This window comes from Gymnogyps californianus, chromosome 1 (assembly GCF_018139145.2).
Source record: "Gymnogyps californianus isolate 813 chromosome 1, ASM1813914v2, whole genome shotgun sequence".
NCBI classification, from domain to species: domain Eukaryota; kingdom Metazoa; phylum Chordata; class Aves; order Accipitriformes; family Cathartidae; genus Gymnogyps; species Gymnogyps californianus.
In genome coordinates, this window is record NC_059471.1 from 119,887,019 (window position 1) to 119,912,256 (window position 25,238).

The following is a 25,238-nucleotide window of genomic DNA, read 5'->3' on the forward strand; positions in this document are numbered from 1 at the left end:
ATCTTGTCTTTAAAACATAAAATCTTTTGTGTATGCTATGACTGGACATTCATTTTGATCTCACTTCAGACTGCTTTTATGAAACTTAAACATTTCCTTCTTGTGCAGATACATACGTGCAAGGGAAAATATAGTCATGGCCCTGTCTGTTAATAATCTGCAGTGGAACTTGGAAAATAAACGTTTAAAACAATGGTATGGAGGATGTCATGGTATCTTAGCTTATGGTAAGCTTTTTACACACATATTTTGTAAGTCATTTTTTATGTTACTAGTAATCAAATCAGTGAAACACCACATAAAAGCCCAAGTTTATCTTTCTTGGAGATGAAGTAAAACTTCAGAGATACAGCACTATAGCTGCCATAAGCAGAAGGAATATACAAAAAGGAGAGTCAGTCTTTGCCAAGCAGAACTTTAATCAAACACTCTGTTTGATGATAAATTTGAACTTGGATGCACAAAGCGTATTCTTCCTGAATATTTCTGCATAGTTTACCAGACACTGTCTTTACTGGGAATTAAATCCCACTACCTTTAGTGTCTCATTTGCAAATGAGATTTTATAATTTTAAACTACATTTTACAGAAGACATATTTTGGATACATTTAACATCTATAGTGGCAGTACTAGTGAGAGTGAACAGTATGTCCTTTTTCAGATAAGCACAGTAAGTGTTTATATTATATGAGGAAGAACATTTTCTCCATCAGCTGCATGTACACTTGAGAGGCCAAAACCAGACTACACATCGTTGGGAGGAACCCACAGTCCCAATACTGCTTCCTCTTATTGCCAGGCATGAACTGTTCGTCGATACGACAGTTCCTACAAACCTCGTGGAGTATACGTGGCCTACCTACCCTCAAAGCCAGAATAGTAAGAGTTTAAAAGCAACTAAACAACAAAACAACATTTGCATACAATTTACTTTTTCAGCCTCAGAAAGAGCACAAACTAGATATCATTACTTATTTGTTGGCTTTAACCAGTCTACTGAGCACACAATTTCAATGATGGCAAAGGCAAATCTATTTTAGTAATGTGAGACTGCAATTAAATTTCACTCATTGTTTGCAGCACACTTCACCTTAATAAAGTGTGTGGGATTCAGTTATCATAATTGTAAGCCACATATTTAAATGAAGCAATTAATAGTTTATGTGCGGTATTTAGGAGATGGCTTTTTTTTGCATGACAAGATATCCCTTCCAGAAAACATAAATATGTGAGCAAGGATAAGAAGGAAACAAAGTATCTGCTTGTGTAAGAAAAAAACCTGACTTTTGTTATATGTGCGCTTTGACGGCTGAGACAGTTAAAATCCAGCACAGCATTATATGGACAGACTAAACCGGGGTGTCATTTGGTAGCATTAACTTAACATAAAATGTTATGCCCTACCATAAAATAAATGCCTAGAAGTTCCATACAGTTTGAATAAATAGTAACTGGGCCCTCAGAACCAGGCCGTATAGATTTTTACAGAAAATACAATTCTACTGCAAACAGTGAGTCTGAAAAAACATCACTCTCAGTTCATAATGCTATGCATTAAAACCTCATAGGTTCATTCCAAAAAGTTAAAACAGTTTCCCAAAACTGTAGCTCCTAATTTCTCTAGAAACATGAAGTAAAGCTCTATTCTCTCTTTGTTACACAAGTGCAATCACCGGTGAAAAAAACCTGAATAGGTTAATTAACTACTCTTACAGAAAACAAATATTTTCCACATACTTTATGCCAATAATGCATTATAAAAACTACATGATATCATAATTTAGATACAGGACATTCTATTTTTATTCCAAATCTATTCTAACATCCTGAATATCAGTAACATGCAGTTGCCCATAAATACCATGTATTCTTTGAAATTTAAGAACAACTTAACAAAGTAAAAAACCCAACATTTGCGTGGACAAGGTGTATGACAGAATTGGGCTGACCTGTATTACTCTATTAATGCTGTATTTATTAATTTCTAAGAGATTACAAAAGGTATGGCAAGTAAAAACAAGCAGGAGGGAAAAGAATGGCTCAACATGAATCAGGTACATACCAGCAATCAGGTATGACTTGTCAGGAGAAATACCCGGATTGCTAACTGTGAAGGGTTTATTTCCTAGCAGCTGCCACTTAACAGCAGCAGGGTTTTTTGATGAGCACAACCAAGACGATTTCTGAAGCAGAAAATCAAACGAACTGGACCAGTTTAAAAAGAAAGCTCTCTTTTCAAAAGAGGAGGGGAGGGGAGCTGCTTAGAGATCTCAGACTGAAAAGCAGCATCTTCCAAAGGTGTTTGTAGAAAAAATGAAGAGTAACAGTCCAGCATGGGCTGCTCTGTCCTCAGGTAAGTTTAGCATGTACAGAGTAGTAGTTTTCAACCTTTTTCAATTTGCAGACCTAAAAAGGGCAATGGATTAAAGCCTCCTGACAATAGATTTGCTTTTCTTAGTTACCTTTCATAAACCCTGAGGAACAGGCTTCTGACTCCCCAAGGGGCTGCAGACCACACATTAAAAACACCGGTGTCAGAAGGTTGTTTTTTAAAACCCCTTTGCTCTAAATGGTCTGGCTCCTATTGTCAAGCAGTTGGCTCTTTGGTTTAAGAAAGCTGTCTGGTGCATATGAACTCTTGATCACAGACTTCAAAGGGAAGAAACACATGTGCAAGATCAGCCTCATAAGACTGGTTGTCTTATGAAGCTGTCTTATGACAACCAGTTGCTCCATAAGACTGGATATACTCGGTGGGAATAGCAGCCTCATGCTCAGTCTGTGCATACAACAGTACTGGAAGGTGACAATTTTCTTGAACAAAGCAAGCCAATTTCAGTGTAGAATGATGACCAAAACACCGCAAAAAAACAAATACACAAATAAAACTTCTCAGTCATTCAATTAACATGAACTAAATGCACACAAGGGGAAAAATTATCTCCCTTTCAAGCAACTAAAATCCAAGAGATCACCCTAACGCCACGACGCGCAACACACCCGCGTGTTACACCCTGCACCCCGCAGTACCCACGCAGAGCCACCCAGGCAAGGACTTCCACTTGGGGAGACTGGAGGTGGAGCTGAGTCGGGGCTGCCGCAGCTCTTGGAAAACAAAGGTATGGCCAATGGCAGCAAGAGCAGCCAGGTAGGTCTCAAAGGAAGCACAAGTTAATCATGCAGATAAATAACCTGGCCTGTGCAAAACAGGCTGAAGTTCTGGGATCTTTCAGGCGTAGGCTCTTTGTGAGGCAAATAGCTCTTCCAAGCCTTACTAAAAGGCAGTATCTATTTTATTTTCTTTAAAAAAATTGGAAACAACAGAGCCTATAAATTCCTGCTTCCCTTCAGTGCTGAGGATGTACAAATAAAGACAATCTGATATATGAGCCAGTTCTCTTTTACTTCTCAAGCCCAGGATCCAGACTTGACCCTGTCCCCATTGAAATAACAGAAAAAAACCAAAGTGAAAGTCTAGAGGCTACTGCTCTATAAGGTGAGACTGAACTGAAATGTTTAGGCAGCTTTTTTTTTCCCCTTTTATCAGTAGTACTACATACATTCAGATTTCTGCCAAGGTCTTTGAAGCTTCAAGTGCCCACCAAAAAACCCCCACCCAAAATCAGATGACATATTAATTTGGGAGAAATCTTTTCAGAATACGGCCCTCTGATCCCCATTCTTCAGCTGGAGATCAGACATGGACTATCAATACCACATTCGCCCACTGTAAGCTCCATGAGAAAACTTTCTGAAAATTAACTGAATACCCGTGGTCTTTTTAACAGCAGTTTCTAAGTGGATATTGGCACCACATCTTCCCTAGTATGTATGAAATATCAGCCTGATTTCTAGATATGAACAGCATTAGTAAATGCTAAATTAAATTATTATTTCTGACATTTTTTCAAAGTTTGTCAGCTTCAGTAGCAATATATTCTATCAAAAGGTCTCTCTGACCAATGTAAAAATGGCTAATACTGCTCTTCACAATCTTCACAACAATTTATGGTCTTTTCAGTTCTACCAGTAAGATTTACTAAAAAAACCCATTCCGTTCTGAAGATTTATTTTTTTTCCTAAATACAGATCTAAATATGATGTAGAAATCAACAGCTGTAAATACAAGAAAAATGTCAATATAAAGCAGAACCTATTCAATGGCAGATTTTCTTTGATTTGTAGTTATTTACATAAAGTTTATGAAGAATGCAGTTATTCATGAAAAGTGGCAACTTTCATAGTGCAAACCAGTCACTGAAAGGATTGCCCATCTCTTTTCCAAATCATTTTTGTGTAAAAGATGCTTGCACCACAAGGAAGCACCAACGCATGGATGCTGACAAATAAATGTATGAACACTGACAGCATAACAGAACTAAGTAAACTGTACTCAAGGAGAAAAAAAAAAAAAAGTATTGCAGCCTGTCTGCATCACTTTCTATTTTGGTTCTGATGTGTTTGGGGATGAACTTGGTAGACAACACAACTTAACAATTTCACTTTGCATTTCCATGATGTTCCCCTTAACAAAAATTGAACAGTTTCAACACTTGGTGTCTTTGAGGCAGACAGTGAGTGAACAGGGGTGTCTCTGAATACTTAACATAGGCAAGATGTAATAATTTAATTACAGTATTACCAGCACAAAAACCTCCCCTTCAATCTTTCTTCCCACCTTTTCATAGTATTTGACCTCGTAGTCCAAGATGATCCCATTCGGATGTTCGGGTTCTTGCCAAGACAGAGACACGCTGTTCCTGGATGTCCTGTCTTTCCTTATGACTGTGATGGGGGATGGAGCTGTAAAGGGGAGGGAGGGAGGAGGAAAGAGAGAAAAGCAAACTGAGTTTATCTCTGTTCCAATCCTTGGCAAAGAGTATTGTTTCCATTTAAAAGACTCACGAGCATAGGTCTGGACTTGTGTCAACATTCAGCAGCTGGATTATAGTCCTAGTACACATGCCTTAAAGCATACTGGCCTCAAGGAAAATGAACTGAGATTTTCTGTTAGACTGACGTACCAGTGGCAAGACAGCAGATGGTTTCGATCTGCTACTACAGTGTAAGCAATGAAATACATTTGATATATTAAAATAGAGAACAAAATAACAGTACTACCTATTTGTTATAATGCTGAAGTATTATCATTACCAGACTCTGCAGAACTCTGATAACATTTTCATATGCAAGTGTAAAACGGTGCTGGGACGCATTACATACAAGGAGCTCCTGGTATCCATGGCTAGTAATAACCATCAGCATACTGCAGAATACAGCTTCTTTTATAACATTATTTGGTAAGCTCTCCAGATACAAATTGCTCCCATATACACTTCTCCTTTACCACATTTCTTTGAAAATGAAATTTGAAGAAAAAAATCGAAACTGCAAAATAACCTCATTTCTGATCTGTATTAATCAGTTAGGCATGACAATTGATTGCATGCCACAGACTCACCCACCACCCCAAAGTTGGAAGTACTATCAACATTACAGAAAAAAAATCATAATTACCTAAGATTCTTGAACATCAGTTCAGCTTTAGACCACCCAGCTCTATGCGTTGTTCCAAGACCAGGCCTAGGTTTCCTGGACTCACTGAAAGCTATGCAATTTTAAAAATTATTTTTTCTGTTTCTTTTGGGTTGGCTTCCCACTCCAAATGCTTCTCTTCCATGGCTTTGGCCAAAATTCATCAGATCATAGCTTACAGATCACACATTAAAGGTCGTAACTGTCATTTTAAAAAAAATCTTTTACCAATAAACAGCCTTTTATCTTAACATGTAAAACAAATGCGTTTATAAGTTCAACATTGTGCTATCCTAATAAAAAGGCTCTAGCTGATCTAAACAATTTAATTTCAGCTGAATCCTATGAAGCTTTTACTGTTCATATAAAACTAGTTGCACTTTACAGGCATTACACACTTGCATGCATTAGCCACTGCCCTTTCTGTTTGGGTTTTCATTCCTGCAAGAGAAGTTTCAAAAGCCAGAGAAGAAGTAGTTTTAATTAAAATTAATTTTGGAAAATTCATTCTGTGTTTGATTTTGCTAAACTTCCATCAAAACATACCTTCTAGACTTGAGTCATAATCTAAATGTTGACATCCTCCTTTAATCGAGTAGAGCATCTAGAAAGCTACATACACTTGCAGAAGCACATATGTATATACACACTTCTACATTTGTTCTGGGCTGAAACGCATCCTCTGAGCAGCATTTTCACATGTCAGGTGGTTCACAATAGCTTTCTGAGAAGATTAAAAAGTTGCAAAAAACCTTTTTTTCTTTTTTTTTCCCAGCAGGAAGAATTTATCCTGAATTTAAATTACTGAAATCAGATTTTGGAGGGGGTTTTGTGGGGTTTTTTGTTTTGGTTTTGTGGTTGGTTTTTTTTTTTTTAAAGTAGAATGGGAAAGAGTCTCTTTCTATTTTACTCAGACTCACCAGATCTATGCTTGCTGAAGAGCTGAAAAGTATTAGGGCAAGGTATACAGGACTGGTTTGTAACAAACATCCTTCAGTAATTCCACTTGAATTCCACTCAGGCACAAACTAGTGCTAGAGCCAAAATACAAAGCGCTTAGCTGGCTGGACTGTTCTACTGTATCCAGCTCTATGTTAACTCATATACCCATGCTTGCTGCTTTTATGCTCTTGTAAGTCATTTTTATGTCGTCTTTTCAAGTCAAGCTATTCATCTTTTTTGTATGTGAATAGATTGCCAAGCCCAGTACCCCAGCTGGTAACACTTCCCATTAAGGTAACATTAATACAGATTTTATGAATAATTAATACATGATTAACAGAAATGGCTTTTCCCCTAATAAATTATGGTAATTTGTGCTATAACACATTCTCAGGGCAGGCTGAAATAATCTTATATGCTCCAATACAGATGTGCTTTAAAAAAAGCTTTCTTCTAACACAGTATTAATTATTTTGAGCTCATTTACACACATCTCTGCAGATGTTACCAGTAACTTATCTCACAGCAGTTTATTAGAAAAGCGTCTGCTCTGCAGTTATCAATAACATTATAAAACATTCATATACCTTTTCTAATCCCTAGGGTTCCCAAAGCTGCTTAGAAATTATACATACAGAGTGTCTGGAAGAGATAGCATCCCACTGCATGGGCAAAGGGAGGAGAGATGTATGATCACGGGGAACACAAAGTTTCAGGCACCTTTAATCCCATGCACAGAACAGATCTGAGTTCTGCCACACAGCGCTGCATACCAGGCCACTCCAACAGCTACTGAACCTCTGAGCTACGGAAATTATGTATTCCAAATCTGTTTAAATCACCACCTTATCTTAACTATGTGGATTACAAAAGTTACCTAGTTTTAAGGCATTAATCTTCAGCGCATAAAGGAACAGTGACTTCAGATATTTCGGTGGTCAACTATTTATTTCTAGAGGATAAACCACACTATTTGTGTTCAGAGGGGAAGATATGTATTTGTAACTTAATTTTAATTTTTAATCTTGTACATTTTTTTTTTTCATCTTGTTAAACTATCTTGTGTATCATCTGAGCATTTTAATTTTGAAGCACACAGGACGTTAAAAATAGACACAATATCTAGGTATAGATTTCATAATTTTCCTGCTGTTGCCATCATCTCTGTCTTTTCACATTGAACTTTACAAGCAATGCTTGACTTTGATCCCCCTCTATGTTTCTGTTGACAAAACAGAGCCCCGGAGAGAACAGCCCTCACAAGAACCTCTTCCAGCAGTTCCTCTCCTGGCACTATGTCAGGCTTACAGCTCTTCAAAGCACAGGTGAAAGAGAACTGTGCTGCTCCCGGGACGATTTCAGCACCGGGACCCTCCTTCTGCAAAAAGGGGAGTAGAGGGGAGCAAGGATAAACCTTGAAGTGAGCATCCCCGATAGCCAGCTTTGCAGACCCCCCACGGATGGGGGCAGAGAAAGGAGTCAGGATCCCGTGCCTGGAGGGGCTGCCATCCTGCACAGCCCGTCAGCTGCAGCAGCAGCCTGGCTTTCCCCAAACCAGACTCTGCTGTATGCCAAGAAACAGAGGTGGCCTGGCTCTTCTCCTGTGCCTGCTGCCCCGCACAACTGATGACTCACTTTCTCTCCTAAATTGTTTCTTTGCCTACGTCCAGAACTGACTCCTCTACTAACACATGGGATCGACTGATGAACACATGCCACATTTTGGTTTGACCAAGATGAGATAAAATGAAAAATTACCAGCACAGCACACAGCATAATCTTTCTTTGCTGGTCTGCAAGAAGCTGGACTGTTAAAGTTTTAAATCTTAATGAAATCTTTTTTGTTTTTCTGCTATACCTGTTAGATAGGTAGGTTTGAAAATTGTTAGAAGTCCTTGAACCCTAATTTAAGAAAACATCTTGTTCAGATGACTTCTAAGTTTACGCTTAAACCTACTGCAATCAATGGATTTAAGATACGGGAAGAGTTAAGGTAACCTGTAAGTATGTAATGTCCTGCACAGGGACAGTCATATGACAACAGAGGTGCCTTTCTGACCTATGGCCCCAGCTCAGGGCTGGGGTGCGGTTGGGAGGAATAACTTGACATTTGGACCATGGAATTAATTTCTTTTTTATGCATCCCTAGTATACAATGTAATAAATCAAAACTTATAAACTGTGTTCTAAATAGTGTCTAAGCAGAAGTTAGCCTTAATTTCCATTTTGTAACACAACTAATCCTTCCTTCTCACCAGAGCAGTTCAGTTACTGTATTTTACTATGTATTTGGAAGAGTCTGAAAATCCAGCAAAGAGAGAAACCGCAGTTAAAGGAAGTTAACATTATAAACCATTAAACAACGAAGGCATCACCATGAGCAGCAATGCATACAGTCTTTAGTCTTCTGTACGAGGAAGAGAGAACCAAGAGCTTCCTGTTTCCTGAAAACCATTAAATAAATACAACAGTATGAGACTGAATTCAAAATTGGGCTACAAAAAGCAACAGAAGTACTTCATATTTAGAATAGCCATTTTTCATTGCAGTTCCAGGATTTTCCTTTCTTAAATTAAAAGACAATTAGATTGTGCAATAACAGAATGCTAGAACAAATATTTTAAATGTCTGCAGCTCCCACTGACAAAAACAATTTTGTACTATGGGTTAGCAAATAACGACACATTATGAAGCTTTTTAGGCTAAATCGAAGTTTTAAAAATTATATTAAAGCATCAATAGCAACACCAAGTTAGGTTAAATTAATTTATCATTTAGAAAACATACATTTCAAGGTAAAACTTAAGGAGAGTACTTTTTTTAGACTAAGAAGTTGAATAAACGCTGTTTCAGTGATTTTTGGATAAATCCTATGGCTCATATACCTCTATGTATTTACATTTTCATTGGTGTTTTGATTAATGTATCAGTACTCTTAACTTCTTCACTAAATAAGAGTTGTTTTTTTTTATAATTAACTTTAGGCTTGTGTGGCCATGCATTAAGAGGTTTAGTCTCAATAGTCACATGCAATGCATATAGAGGTATTTTTATGCATCAGATGGTTACTATTTGTCTGGTACTACAGTCTAACTGGTTTATGACTAGTTTAAGCAGTTAATATGAACATTCAAAACTCCCTAGAGTTACGAGGGGAAATGTACTTTGAGCGCTCAATGTTGTTAGGTAGCATTTGTGACAACTGGGAATGTGGATGTTGAAAAGGTAACAAACGCAATGATCCAGGGAGCTTAGACTCACAAGTGTAAAAACCTCCTCAGTCATGACTATTAAAGGTGCAAGCAAATAACATGAAGGATCTAGCAGAGACGACAATAAAACTCTGCTCAAATTGATTTCCCAGCGAAACTGACCCCAACAGATCATTTGTTTTCCTCCAGTTTAATAGCAGCTGTATATAAATCTCCTTATTGACTTTCTCCTTATTCCTTGGATATTGTTTTCATATGTGACTGGCGTACAGATGTATATATATACTGGAAGAAAATTCCCTGTCCTGTGACAGAGAGAACTCAGTATTAACTTTGGGAAGCCATGTGTGTACAACTGCTGAAACATTTAGAGTCCTGTTGTTTCTTGCTTAGGTCTCTAGATCACAAATTAAATTTTAGGGAAGGATTTCATTCCAAAATGACCATGGCCTGCTCACTTCCAGCTTTTGCTTGCAACTAGCTATCAGCATCAGAGAGTAAAATATGCCAAGCTATGCTGAAAGATGGTGATCAAGAACATATCTGAGTCAGCAGAACTGACTGTATTACCTAAATTGCAACTACTTCTGCACTGCTGAATAAATGGCAGGCTTGTTCCTTTTTCTTTCTTTAGAAAACTGATTATTTTATTATCTAATCATAATACTGTCATCTGATATAATGTATAAATTTTCTTTAACGTCTATGATGCCCCTAGGAGGCAATGTGGAACAAGAGCAGTAAATAAAGATCATAATCTGAAAATTAAATCTGCAGCCTTTGACAGTAGGACCCACTGGGACCCAAACTTGTAAGTCTTAGAGGACTGGTGTCCAAACCACAAAACTATCATACAAGTCAAAGCGGAAATACCAGTGTTTGAATGAACAAACTGATCTCTCACTTAGAGGCAGTTTCTCTAGAAAACTGGAGTCACATCCGCAGAGTCAGGATACATGAGAGAACTTACCTCGGTGCAAGCATTAGGCACTCATGCATGGCTCGGTCTGGTACTGCTCATAATGCTGCACGTACACATTTCACTCATGCAACAACAACCCAACATCTGGGATTTTGTGAACCAGCCTTTCTATCTTTAGGTTTATCCAACCATTCCACTACCAACCAGCATTCAGTTCGTGACAGAGCCCTAAGTAATAACTCACAAATCAGTATAATGACATCACATGTCCATGACACGATCACATTAACGTGATGTCTGTATGAACTGCTATGCTTGTCCTTGGATCCTTTACATCTCCAACATCTAGTCTGTGGATTAACATCTAAGGGGTTTATTATAGAAGCCTGCTCACAGCAAGCAGGAGTTGCACTATTGTAAACCTTCTCTGATTGCATTACTATTTACTTTCTCTGTTAAGTGCAGTTAAAGGCGCTGCCTCCCTCTACACGTGCTGAAGCAAGGCTGATCCCACAGGCACATTCCAAGAAGGCTCAGTCAGCGCTGGGTCCCCAGGTGCCTCCCAGGAGGCAGGAGGAGGAGGAAACAGTTGCACTTTAACAACACTACGGAAACCTGCTAAACCCTACATGCTCCTCTTCCAGACACAATTACCCACCTCTTCAACGTGCATGCAGACGCAGTCCTTTGCCCTTTAATCTCCAGGACACGTAGTTAAACTAGCACAGTACTTGTGTTTGTGTTCCTGCACCTTCTCCTTGAGCTGAAGCAGGCTCAAAATATTTTTATGACTTGGGCTGTAAAATGTCATCTGATTCTGTAACATCATTAGGCGACTGTCAGCCACAATGCAAACGCACCTTCCCTGTCCTTTCATGTCACCAGGGACCAGGCACTAGGGAGTCTAGCCATCCCAACAGCAAGAGGCCCATGTCAGCGTACAGGACCCTCACACTGGATCCAGGCTGGATCCTAGTAGGGTGCAATCACAAGGGAGTGGGTGAAAAGGTTCCCAGTTTCTGGGAGAGGACTATCAAGATCTGGGCATTTACACATATCAAAATGTGGAAGGAAAGAAAATGGACAAAACTTTAAGGACAAACAGAAGCAGGCTAACTTTGGATGAAACAAAGCTATCTGTGGGAGCTGTGTATGTTTCTCTCAGAAAAAGGACAAAACATTTTAAAGACTGACTTGTTCATGGTTATTTTAATGGATGACTGACTGCATTATGGCAGAAGTACCCAAATGCATCTGGAAGCTGGTGGACTCCAGCCTGTGGTCATAGACTCCAGGGCGGCTGCAGGCATTGCACAGGTGCCGTGAAGGAAAGGCAGAAGGGAACTGGAAAGGGGAAAACAAGCAGCTTCAGCAGGAATTGCACTAAAAGGCACTTGCTTGATTTTGCTCTCAAGTGCGGAGAAAGGCAACCTTCTGGGCAGCAGCTGTCACTGGACAAGTGATTATCAGAGCTCATTTCTCACTCTTACAAATAAATTCTAAATTAAAAGCAAACTTCGTTAAGTGTTGCACATTTATGTTCTCATTTCTCCCTCTTTTTTATTAAAAGAGATAGCAAATGCCTTCCACAGAGCAAACAAAATGTTAGACTTGCTCATATGTTTAACACATGTGTAATAAATCATGGAAACGCCATGTCCATTTGGGAAGTATCAGGCTGCACAAGGCACTCACTTCAGAAACTGAAAATTATGGTGCCATGGCGTTCACAGCTGTTATTTCAGAGAGGAGACAAATGCCGTATATGCTTTCATAAGGATTCAGCCCAAAGGTACTCATAACACAAATGTTATTCTTTCTGTTCTCTGTTTGAGATGGTGGGAGCTTCACAATACTTCATATTTTTCACTGAATGTGTTTAAGACCATATCAGTTTAAAATAAACAGTTTTGCTTTGCCTTTCCTACCCCATTGTTACATTACTTTATAGGACGTTAGAGCCTCAGGTTTCCTGGTGTGAAGTTTTCAGAAAGAAGAATTTATTCACCGTGCCCATAACATCAACTGTCAGGTGCTAGTAGGCTTCCCCTTCCTGTGAAAGTTTAGTTATTATCTCAACCAGAGAAATCCCATTCATAATTTAAGAAGTATACCTAAGAACCATCTCTAGAAACGCCAGTATCCAAAACTGGAGAAGACAATTGCCCTTAGATAAGTAATCTATGACATAAAGTATTTCTCTCCTTTTAAGTAATCACCAAGAGCTCCTGAGCTGGTCTGTCAGTAAGTTCCATCAGAGTCTTTTCAACCTGGTCAGAAAACACTGTGAATGGAAACAATATTTCTCAAACGTCTTGCCCTGTCATTCTTCGGTAGTTTCACAGATGGCTTTGGACCAATTGCTTTTGCAAAGGTTAACCAGGACAGGAGAACCTCTGATGGAACAGACTTGAAAGGTGATCACATCTCCTTTCACTTTCTTTTGGATTTTGGGGTGATTTAACTTTTATTTTTGTTTGGTTTTAAACAGTTTATTTATATATAGAAGCATAGTTTACTAGAAGGAATGCTAGAAAAAACTCATACGTATTCTACTGTAGAATTAGATACTGCAAGAAAAGTACAAAGAAGCAAAGAAATACAACTTCTTTGAGGGATTTCTGGTGTCAAGCTTACAAATTCTGAGGACGCTCACTTCGCAACACGGGAAAGTTTGCCCTAGTGAGAAGCAGCAAAGTCTTTAAGTTTCAGAACAAGGTCTACTGCCTTCACAAGCAGGATGACACATCCTCAGGCTCAGATCAGCTTATGTAGTTGGTCCAAGTAAAACCAAAGCTTCATGTATGTGAAGACTGTAACATGCAGGGGTGCATAACTTTGACACTATAATTTGGTTTTATATTAAAATGCTTTTAAAAATAATTATTACATTAATAATTCCCATTGACAGGAATAGTCCCCAAACCCAAAGAAACAAGTAACATTTTTTCCCTAGCTGTCCCCAGCCTGCAAATTGTCTAGATGGAATAGCTTCAAGAAGCAAAGGAAGTTGATAGCTTTGTTTATGATCAAGAGGAACACAGACTATTTCCCTCAGTGATTACTGAGAATGCTAGCACAGATAAGAAAGAGAGCCAGAAGTCTAAGGAATATTATTTAACTGAGTGCTAAGCATCCTGTTTACCTACATTTCTTTATTTTCACTATTTTAACAAACCAAGACATTAAATGAGAATCCACACATAGCCTCATGTTAAAGACCGAAATAGAAGCAGTAGAGAAAACCATTATCCACTGATTCCTGAATACAACTTCACTATGACCTCTGGAAAAGGTAGCTAAAAGCATTGGAAGTGAAAAACACTGGCTGAGCCACAAACTTCACCTGCGAACTTTCTCTAAGGTCATGAGCATTCACATCAGGACTGTGTGCGCACAGAAGAGACCAATGTATGTCACAGACTTTGAAGCCTTGGCAGAGCTTCCTTGACGTTCAGGGGAAAAGGGATCAAAGGCTTTGCAGGCAGAACGTCTCTAGCTAGTAACAGGCTATGCATGGAGTGACATTGTTAAAACACTTCCCTTTTATATCCCTAAAGGAGGAGTTTTATTGAGTTAAAATGATCCTTGAATAGCCTCTGGGCTGAACTGTAAAACACATTTGAAAAGCATAAAATCTTTATTTATGCCAGGAATGTTTGAAACTCAAAAGATAAATGTCATTCAAAAAACCAAGCATGTCCTAGGTATTCAGTACGTAATGGGGCACAGCTGTAACAACAGTCAGTGAACCAGAGACTCCCTACATCATGTCATTAGCTCACTTTTAATAAGTCTATCTTCTTGTCCTTTTTATAAGGACCATAGGGAAAGAAAAAAATACATCATGCACCAAACATCTGTGGCTTTCTCAAATTGTCTCTCTTAGAAGATAGATCTACTTAAGAGACCTGTCTTGGGATATAGATCATAAAGTGCACACAACCCTTTCTAAATATGGATTTTATTTAAACAGGGAGCATCACACATCATTTGTGAGTTGCTGAAGACAGTGCAGTCTAGCTTAATAGAATAAAGGCTGAACTCCTAAATAGCATCACAGTTCCTGCAAGTAATCAAAGACATATATTGAAATAAAGCTTGGTGCTCAACTTGGTGCTGAATTTATTCCCTTGAAGCCACAGATTTCAGGCAAATAAAATTCTAGTTCTGAGGAACTTTTACTGGGAGCCAAGAGAGTCTTTGCTTACAATGGCACTGAAAAATTTACTGATTCTTTCTCCATTTTAAATGTTTATCCCCCAAGCTGAAACTAAAGGATGACTTGAAATTTTCAATCTCAATCTGCAAATGACACTTGTGGATCAAGATATTACAAACCAGCTATGTCTACCCTTTAAGACTCTCCTCCCAATGATTCTAATTTCTGTACCTAGTAGTCAGTTTTGTTCTTAAGCTTTTTTGAACAATTTTCATCGTGGCCTCTTGCAAAAACTCCATAGTGCCTCATCGGTGACTTTCTGCTTAAACAAACGTATCCTTCCATGTTTCAAAACTGCTAGATGTGACAGCTAATACATTTAAGAAAGAGACAGAAAGAGGAATAAAAATAAATTTGATTCAATGTATGTAACAGACTTGGCTGTGTGTTTACACCTGAAGAAAACATCTGGTTGATGTGTTTTTATCACATTGTTATTCATTAATCCAGGAAAAAAAAGAGAGAGAGAAAAATGGATTTCTTCATTAATCCAGGGGGGAAAAAAAAAAGAGAGAGAAAAATGGATTGGAGTCAACTTCCAAACCTGATACTGTCACATGTAGGTGCACAGGCACAGCTACCATTGCAGTCATCTGTTTTCCTACACCTTTTCATGCAGGGGTTAAATGATCAAGCAAGATGATTAAACAGGCTACATGAATTGTTCTGCTTTGTGGGTTTTAGAAATACAAAAGATAAAAGGAGGAGACTCCTGATAAGCAGACTACTGCTTTTCTAGGGAAGCCTGAGATGATATAGGGTATATCTGTTGTTTTGTTATTCTTTATACTATAGCTGTGCATAGATGCCTCGGTTTGGATCCAGGGGTGGTTATTCTCTTTAATCTTCCTATATGAAAAGAGCCATACAGAGAAAGCAATCAACGTTTTACAAGTGCACAACTGAATTGTGGGAGGACCAAAACTCAAGTTTAGGCATTTTTAGGCACTTAATTGAGGAGCATAATCACTTTCTATAGTTACTAGGAAAAGACTGACATCTCTAGGCAGAATTTAGCCCACAAAAAGCCTCCTGTGTTTCCTTTGCATTTCTTTCTACAGCAGGTAAGTGGAGATTCCTATTTGTACTCCGATTTTTTGTTTGTTTGTTTGTTTTTTGCAACTATCTGCATCCTATATGGATTGTGTGGAAGAGCTGGGTTGAACTGAGGGCAGAGTTTGAGGGGGTCTCTTGTTACAACATGTCCCCTTTGTTCCTCTCCTGATGCCAGGATACGTGACAGTACAAAACTCTTCGGAATCGATTTAGTACTGACACTGGCTTCTTGTAGCTGAATTTAGTTGCTACCACCATTTGCAGCTGCACTGTTGAGACCTTGATTTACAAGGCCTTAAGTCCTTAAGAACTAATCAAACATAAAACTACAGTTAAAGCTGTTACACTGTGCGTTTAGTGATTAAAAGAAAACAGTCTATTTTATTATCAAGCAGGCATGCAGTAAAGACCTGAGGTATTAAAAAAAAAAAATTTGGGGCATCAGCATGGGTATATTTGGAAAACATAGAAAATGTAATTCTTTTCATTGAACTTCATTGCTAATAATTATTTTGCTGAAACCCTGGACACTGAATCATATAAGAAATAATAGAAGGGGTAAGATCTCAGGAAGATGCACATGCAAAGTTGGGGTTTGGAGACATAATATTCAGTCTGACATGGAGTAAGCTGCTCTATCCAGAAAAACGCTGTTGCAGAAAGAGGGTCACAGACTTAACCCCTTGTTCCCACCTATCCTGTACAGGGTTTCGATTTTGCTCGTTCTCTTTGCTCTGCCCCTGTGAACCCTCCGATCTAACCTAGACAACCAAATTTGCAATCCTACATCATGACCCAGAGCCATTTGAATATGGTACATGGAAATTAAAGATAAAACTGTAGACAAGCTCTCTTGGAACAGCAGTTCATTTTCTAGAGCTTACACAGTTCATACAGCTAGGAAGCCCAAAGACATCTTCAAACATAAATTATCCATCTCCATAGTAAAACTGTACTAGTGTAATGTAAACTTGTTTATAAACTAATTTGTTCAGATCAGGTCAAATCCCAAAAAGGGCACTCTTCCTTTAGAGTATTCCAATTAATTTAACATGAAAAAGTAGGAAAAAACTAATTCTTAGAGTAACACAAGTGTGACTATGCAGAGGTTTGCAGCAGCTTAACCGAAATGCTCACATGCAATTTAAAACTGCTTCCCCCCATAATCAGGTATCCTAATATTCACATGGGGAAAGCTAGTTAGTGGAAAGTAGGTCTCAGTTCACTCATTGCTGACTCCAAGGGGGAGTACCATAGCTATATGCCATAGTACCATAGCATACAATAATGCTATACAATACACAGATGAATGAGACTGGATCCTGCGGTCTCTCTGATGAAAAAGCTTAAGTAGGAGGTGGTAACCCACAGGCAATTTAACTAAATCAAATCTCTCTCTCTAAAGCCATCTAGCCTTATGGAGATATTCTGTAAAATAAGCCAACCTACTGCAGTTTTCCATATTCATGTATGCATAAACTTTATGCACTGTGACAAATGGTAAGAGTTTTGAGGTTGTCATTGCTAAATACCAAAACAAATGCTTCAACAAATACTCTTCTGAATTTCTTTGAAGTGGGGATATTGAGGTTTATAGCCCCTCTGCACCCATAGGTTTACTCTCTCTCCAACCCAAGTAAGTGCATGGGGAGTTTACTCCCCCAAATTTCATTGAGAAGGCCTTGCTACATGGATGAAAAGGTCAGAGTTAAAAGAGGTCAGTAATTACTGAACAGTGCCTTACCTGGTCTCCTTCCAGCTGCTGCTATCCTCTTTGCACACAATCATCACACATGGATTGAGGTGGGAAGGGGCATTTGCAGATCACCTAGTCCACCTCCCTGCTGAAAGCAGAGTCAGCCAGAGCAGGTTGCTTGGGACCTTGATTAGTCAGGTTTTGAATACCTCCATAGATGGAGATGCCACAATCTCTTTGGGCTACTTGTTCCAGTGCTCAATCACACTTATAGTAAAAAAGTTTTTTCCTACATTTAGACAGAATTTCTCGTATTTCAGTTTGTGACCATTGCCTCTTGTCCTATCACTAAGAACCACTGAGGACATCCTGGCTGTATCTTCTTTACACCCTCCCATCAGGCCTTTATATACATTGATAAGATCCACCTGAGCCTCCTCTCCTCCAGGCTGGGCAGTCCCACCTCTCTCAGCCTCTCCTTATATGACAGATGTTCCTCTCCCTTAATCATCTTCATGACCCTTCACTGGTCTTGCCTCAGTATATCCATATCTCTTCTGTACTGGGTGGGGGCTAAGCTGGACACACCAGATGTGGCCTCACCAGTGCTGAAGGTGGTGGGGGAAGGATCACCTCCCTCAACCTGCTGGTAGTGCTCTTCCTACTGCAGTCCCAGATGCTCCACCAGGAGCTCCAGGTCCTTTTCTGCAAAGCTGCTTTGCAGCCAGTTGGCCTCCAGCATGTACTGGTGCATGGGGTTAAGTCCTCCCCAGGTGCAGGATGTACTCAGCTACAGGAATGCTAAAGATTGACATTGAAAATCGGATGCTGGAGGAAGCTTACCACAATTACATTCTGGCAAGTCAGGAAAATACAAAGACTCTAAGATTCTTCACAGTGCCAAAAACATGACTGTGGAGGAAACGCTCTGTATCAATTTTACACATCATCTTACTCAACTTTGGGACACAGACCTAGAATAAGAATTCTTTACAAACAAATTCTAACACCTTCTCCAGGTAAAACTAGAGCCTTTAAAGGTAATGGCCAGTGAATGCTAGTTGTTTCTGACTTAGCTCTTAAGCAGTTAAATAAATTTTTATCATTAGGTATATGTTTATATCCAATAGACTTATATGGATTGTACTTACACAGATACCACATTTATTTGTTAGATAGAAAGTGCAGTCCCCCTTCAGGAATGTAGCAAGTTTTATTTGCTATTGCTCACTTTGGGACTTCCCCAAGTTTCAACAAGCTGAGGATGCTTTCAGTAATTGTTTTGGTTTACACAATAAATACAGCGAGAACTGTATTTATTATTTATTAGACATGCCACTATCATATTGTATGCATGAGTTTATAGTTGTTAGACCTAATGAATACAAAGCTAAACAAAACTAAGCAAACAGATTTTAGATCAAACAAACAGAACCACTTCTTGTATGGTGAACCTTCTCACCAGATCTGCCTGGAGGAAAGGATGGGGACGGCACTGTGTGTGCTGGGATACCAGTGGGATGGCCAAGGCTTCCTAAGACCTACCTGGCAGATCAATATCTGCTAATGGTACAGATTTCTGCAAGTTCTGAAAGTTGTCCTTGTCTCCTCTAGATTGCAAAGATTGCTGCAGAGAATACGTCTATTTAAAGTGCTGTTAAGTCAATGAGGTCCTTGGTTAAAATATTAATCTTTTTGCTCAGCATTCCCGAGTCATACCTACAACCTGTATGACAGCGTGTGATACCATAAAAGCAGTGATAGGGTAGAAAAACTGTTGCTTTCTCATGCAGCATCTGCAAAACATATTCAACTCATATATGTCCCTGACCCAATGGCTGTGTTTCGCATTGGAAAACCTCCTCACTCATTTTTGTAAACTGTTTACCCAGTAGCATGATTGTGTTGTCCTTACCAAATCTTAGTCTTTCTTCAGTGAATTCCACACCCTGTTTCCATTTAAAACTTTCTTGGGCTCCAGTGTGAGTTTTCTGCTTGCTACAGCCCAAAAGCAGTAAATGCAGAACTGCCCTGACCTGGCCTGGATGTCTTTTCCCTTTGGGTTACTTATAAAGCTCCAAGGAACAGACAATGGTTTTTACAGATAAATACATTTAAAAAAAGCCCATAAACTATGTTCAGAAAACCCAGCAAACCTAGAATATCTGTGCCCAGACACCTGATCATGCTAGCAACAAGCCAGGCAGCGTGGCACGGCTGTCAGCCTCTCTGCGTGGCACATTCACAATTAGCATGCCACCTCCAGGGGTACCAAATTCTGTATCCTCTCTGTAGCAGCCAGTGACCCTTTCTAAATGGGGTTGATTGGTGTTATTAGGAGATAACATCTGTGTGGTGCAACATATTCACGTGAGGTAAGAGCTTTCTTCAGGCAGCAACAGAATGCTTCAATATAATTCGGAGGAAGCTGTATCAGGTGGCAACTGAAGGCACGTATTACGGTGCAATCGAAGAGGATGATCAACAAACTAAATTAAATAGAAACTTGTGCCCTTTCTCTTTTACTTCCACATCAAAGACAGAAAGACTTACAGGAATTAGAAATATTGCAGTGTCATACCAGTCTAGCCATATTTTGCAAGATATCTTTTTTTTTTTCCATAGATGTCTGCTCATTAACCTTCACTGGAAGGGAAGGAAAACAAAGTGCAATAAAAGCACTTTACAATAAAAGCAAAACTCAGGCCAGACAGTTGGAAGAAAAAACCCAATCCATTTTCTGAAACGATTCTGAATTTCCCTCAATTCAGGGGACTGGATCCTGGCTTTACAACAGTTTTGTACTGTAAAATGTATTATCCTCTTGCATTCACAGCACCAGCAGAATCAGAGTCTGGATGTTGCAAACCTTACAAGTGACAACGAAGCACACCTTTCCTTTACTTCTAGACCGGGTTTGAAAACTTTGCAGGAAAATCTTATTGAGATTGTTAGTTACAGACTCTAGAACTCAGAGTCACTGTAAAGGTATCAGTGAATTTTTCAGCAACATTTAAGGTGACCCTTTTTGTGTGTGTATATATCTACGTGTATATGTAAATTACAAATATGCATGTACATGTGTGTATATGATCTGTTTATGTACAAAAAGAGCTGCTGTACAAACTGACTGACTCCTATCAACTGAATTTATTTTAACACACTCTGGCAGATCTCCCAATTGCTGCATTACAGAAAATTAGTACTATGCACGTTCTGATCTATTAGGCTGGTGATGGATTCATAGGCAGAAATGCCCATGTGTACTGTGAGAAACATGGAAAGAAATCTTTGTTCTATTTTCAGCAGGCCTTTGGAGCTCAGAGATCCAGCAAACATAACACCAACCAATGCCTGTCTTGAACTGAGTCATCTGAAGTAAAGACGTACAATGTCTGATTTTTACCACCAAGAGAACTGCCACAAAAATCACATTTTTGACATTAGAAAATATAAAACATTCTGCAGTTCTGCCTCAGGCTCTTGGAAACTCACATACTTGAAAACCAGTGTTTTGGGTGGGTGAGGAACGTTCTGCAGAACAGCTTTCACTAAGCTGGGATGGGTCCTGATAGTGCTTGAAGAAAGCACACAGATACTGAAAATCCAGGATTAAACCTGCAACTTCATCATACCCATTGCAAGGGTACAGGCCTCTCAAATCAAGATTGGCATAAGTGAAATAGCCTCGATTCAGAAGAGACTGAGGAGACCCGGGTTGTAGGGACCTTCTATATTTCAATCCTCTCCCCAAGACTTGCAGCCTACAGACTGACATCGTTCCTTCTTCAGGCTTGCCAGGGGCTCTGTCCCCAGGATCCGTCCGGCCGTATGGAACCGTATCACCCCATGTGATACCCCATCCACAGAACAACCTCCCAAAGCAATAATGCCTCTCCTACTTCCTTGAGTCCAGCAGAGCTCAGTCATTTAACCAAAGCTTTATCCAGCTGGTGGATACCTCTGTCCTTGAAGGAATGTACCTAAAGTCAGACAGCACAAATAATAGCTCTAGAGTCGTGACTGGCTTTTAGAGTCTTTTGGTCTCTTCCAGATCCAGCTCAACAGTGCCTTAATTCTTTTTTGAAATGCCCCCCAGTTAAACCCTTAATTATAATGTAATCTAAGATCTTCAGCCTTTCTTCCCCCACCCCTCCCAGATGTTTAAGTATGACATTAGCTAAAAATATGCTTCTGGTATGTCCCTTCTGTGATCTAACCAGGAAGGGAATGCAAGAGAAATTCCATTTTTGTAATTATACTTTAAAAGATTACTTACATACATATTTAAGGTCTAATTTTAGGAACTTGCAGAACTTCTCGGGCAATTCTAATATAGTAAACCAATCGGCATGATCAAGAGATAGCACAATCAAGCCTGTAGTAACCCACACCACCTAAATGTACTTAAAGCAAAAATGGGCTATGTATAAAAGTAGAAAACAGACAAACAAATTGCTTAAGCAGCCTGTGGGTTGCATTAAACAAAGTTGCTATTGCCAGAAATGCATTGACTCTGCCACGTCACAGGAACTGTGCGTTCCAAAACAAAATCAAAATCTACCTTGCCTCACAGTGCAAAGGCAGCCAGCTCTGGGCCCTGGGGAAGCACACTGCAAAGCAGGAGGCCTCAGCAGAGAAATACCTTTCACTGATCCTAGACAGTTCATTCTACAGAGTGTCCCCAAGTGATTTCTAACTGCTACAGTGATGAACAGGCTGAACGGCAATATCTCTGATATAAAAAACAGAAGAAAAGAGAGCAACTAAACAAAGGCTGCTCAAGTTGCTGACAAAAATATCAAAAAAATGTAACTATAACAGTAGCAAATTGTTTGGAATGGACATAAAATGCAAGTTTCAGAGCTGAAGTCAATGCCTATATGAGAAAGAGATCATGAGAAGATGTTTCAATTGGGTAGATTCACCTCTGTCTGCCTACTGCACAGTTAAGACAGTCCTCCAGAGCATTTGGAAATGTAGCGACTGCTGTCAGGAAACAGTTTGTTCTCACGTTTTTGTGCCTCCCACTAAAGCTGATCTGTGATGTGAGGAGAAGAGACATATCCTCTGTAGTGAAAAAAATAGCAATAACGTAGCTCACTAGGAGAACATCTACTTAGAACAACGTTAACTTGGCTTGTGCTTTGAGGACGACAGAAATGTAGGTATTTTGGGGACGGGGTGTGGGATGGGAGGAGGCGGGAGAAGACTTACTGCACACACGCGTGCTTTCAGTACAAAGCTTCCTGATGGGGAACCACATGGAGCAGAACTACAAAAGTTTCAGGATCTAGTCTTTCTTTTCACTGGCAAACATTGCTCCTAAAAAAAAGATACCTAAACAAATGCTAGAGAAGAGTCTAGATTCTTCACATCTTTCAGATAAATAGAACCTTGTCAAATGAGAAGCAAATGGCAGAATAGTGCAGCAGTGACAAAAGCTTGATCCGGCAGTCAGGGCACACTGCTGTGCTCATGCAGGGCCTCAATGACTTTAATAAGTCTCCACAGAAGCAGAGCAGTCCCTTTGTACACTATCAACTACGACACCAGGACCTAATTCAGTATTCAGCTCCACACCCCCATCATGTTAGCAATAATTCAGAGCTGGTGAGACAACTTGTAAAGGAAAAAAAAAAAAAAAAAAAAGTAGTGTTTTAAACCTCTCTAATTTAATGTTAGCTTTTTATGTGTCTAACATCAAAGCATTTTTTCACTTCTATTTAATCAAAATTAATCACTAAGGTTACTACAGTAATTTATGTTGGAGATTATTGAAATGAGTGTTTTATTAAAATCTGGTTTTATTAATAAAACACATTCTGGCTAAGGAATCATGTGAGTCTGCTATTAGAGACTATTAACTGGGAACTGGGAGTTAATCATAACAGTCATGCTGCCAGATCCTTTGACAGCAACACACACTGGGTTTGTTTCTGCTTTTACTTTTACTAGCATATTCAAGTCAATTCTAGCACATGAGCAGTCAGAGTAACTCCTGTAAAATAGGGAAAGGAAACAAAGGTACATACATCTCAGTAGTTTTGAACAAAGAAAGGGTAATCAGAAAGAGACTCACCAGCCTGATTAGTTGTGATGCTGACAGCAGCAAATTGTCTGGAAAGTGTACTCAAGTCAGATACCCCGTTGACTGCATCAATCTCAAAAGTGTAATTGGTATGTGCCAAAAGGTCCACTACTGTCACCGTAGTGTTGGTGAGTCCAGTCTGACGGGGCAAGAATCGCACGTTGTCGCTACACGGCTCACACACCTTGATGTTTCCTCCACATTTTTTGCAAATGATGTTGAAAGTGACATCTTTCCGACCTCCGGTGTCAAGAGGCCAGCTCCAGTCCAGGATAACAGATGTCTCGTTGATGTTAGAGATAACGTTTCTTGGAGCAGATGGTGGTCCTATAAAAGGAAACGGGAAATCAGACGGATGAGATTTTCTGTAGTGCTCTAAGATGGAGCAACAAGGGCACAAAAATACAAAAGTCAAAAACATAAATAACCAAACTCTTCCAGTTATTTCCTGTAGAGACTCCTGAAATATTTCACTGGACTACAGACCTAGACTATCAAGGACCATGTTTTCTTATAGACAGACAGTACCCTCAGGGTGCAGTTCAGGACTGAGGGCTTAAAATATTGGTAGCAATTTAAAAATCCTAGCTCTCCTTCTCGAGTCTGACAGAGAACAAGAAGGAGAAAAGGAAAATAGAAAGACATAAACACAGCCCACTAATTTTTGGTAGCCTGTCCAACATGTAAGAAGACATGGGAGGCAGTGAATGGCTGACTGCAATGGGACATGAGAGGAAGCAAGCAAGCTGCTCAGATACAGATGGAGGAGCAAGAATGACAGCCCCGAGCATAATGATGCTACTCACTGGTGCAAGCCATGGATGGAGGGTCTTTCTCAGAGCGAAAGTAATTCTTTTCACACCTGCAGTTCAGAGACGCATCTTCGTAGGTAGAGCTGTGAGGTGGGCATTTGGCACACTTCACGTTGCCGGCAGAGGCTTTGTAGAACCCAGGTCGACAAGCTGCAAAATAACAGGAGTATACTATAGTTTTAAATTCCATGGACATCGCCTTGATTTTAACATGCGACTTTGTTACTGCCCTGGGACCTATCCGTATGTAGATCACATTTTGCAGACGTTTATGGTCTAAAAATACAGATTTTTCTCATAATGAAAAAGCTGATGGAAATAAAACCTCTTGGTAGAACGGAGCTCTTCATGCATCAACTTGGATTTGCATTTAATTTTGCCTGGAAAACAAAACAATGTATTGCATCACTAAGAAGAAACATTTTCTATGTTGCATTTTGAGAACTTCACTTATTTTTCTTCTCTTCTGGTTAATTTACCAAAACATTGGCCCTATCCTGCGTACGAAGCTAACTGTATCCTCTCTCTGCTGTCAAGGTTTGCTTACAAGGGCACACTAATTGTAAACTATGTCTCTTCAGCTCAGCAGGACTAAGCAAGCGAAAACCAAGAAAATAACCTGAACAGTGAAAGGTCTATTCCATTTCTGAAGGACCATGCATCAGGCTCAACAAGCTGCTTCTGATACTATCAGGAGCTCTCATGGTCTGTATGAGGAAGATGTTTTTTACATTAACCCAGTCCTCTAG

General features: G+C 39.4%; 1 protein-coding gene across 1 annotated transcript in view; it reads right to left on the bottom strand.

The window, feature by feature from the left end:
• Positions 1–25,238, bottom strand: part of EPHA3 (EPH receptor A3) — a 232,470-nt gene that overhangs the window by 54,273 nt on the left and 152,959 nt on the right. The window contains exons 4-6 of the mRNA XM_050908784.1: positions 24,484–24,639; positions 23,669–24,004; positions 4,680–4,804 (exon numbers count right to left, since the gene is read on the bottom strand). Of these exons, the coding sequence (XP_050764741.1) occupies positions 4,680–4,804; positions 23,669–24,004; positions 24,484–24,639 (617 nt within the window). The remainder of the gene's footprint in view (positions 1–4,679; positions 4,805–23,668; positions 24,005–24,483; positions 24,640–25,238) is intronic.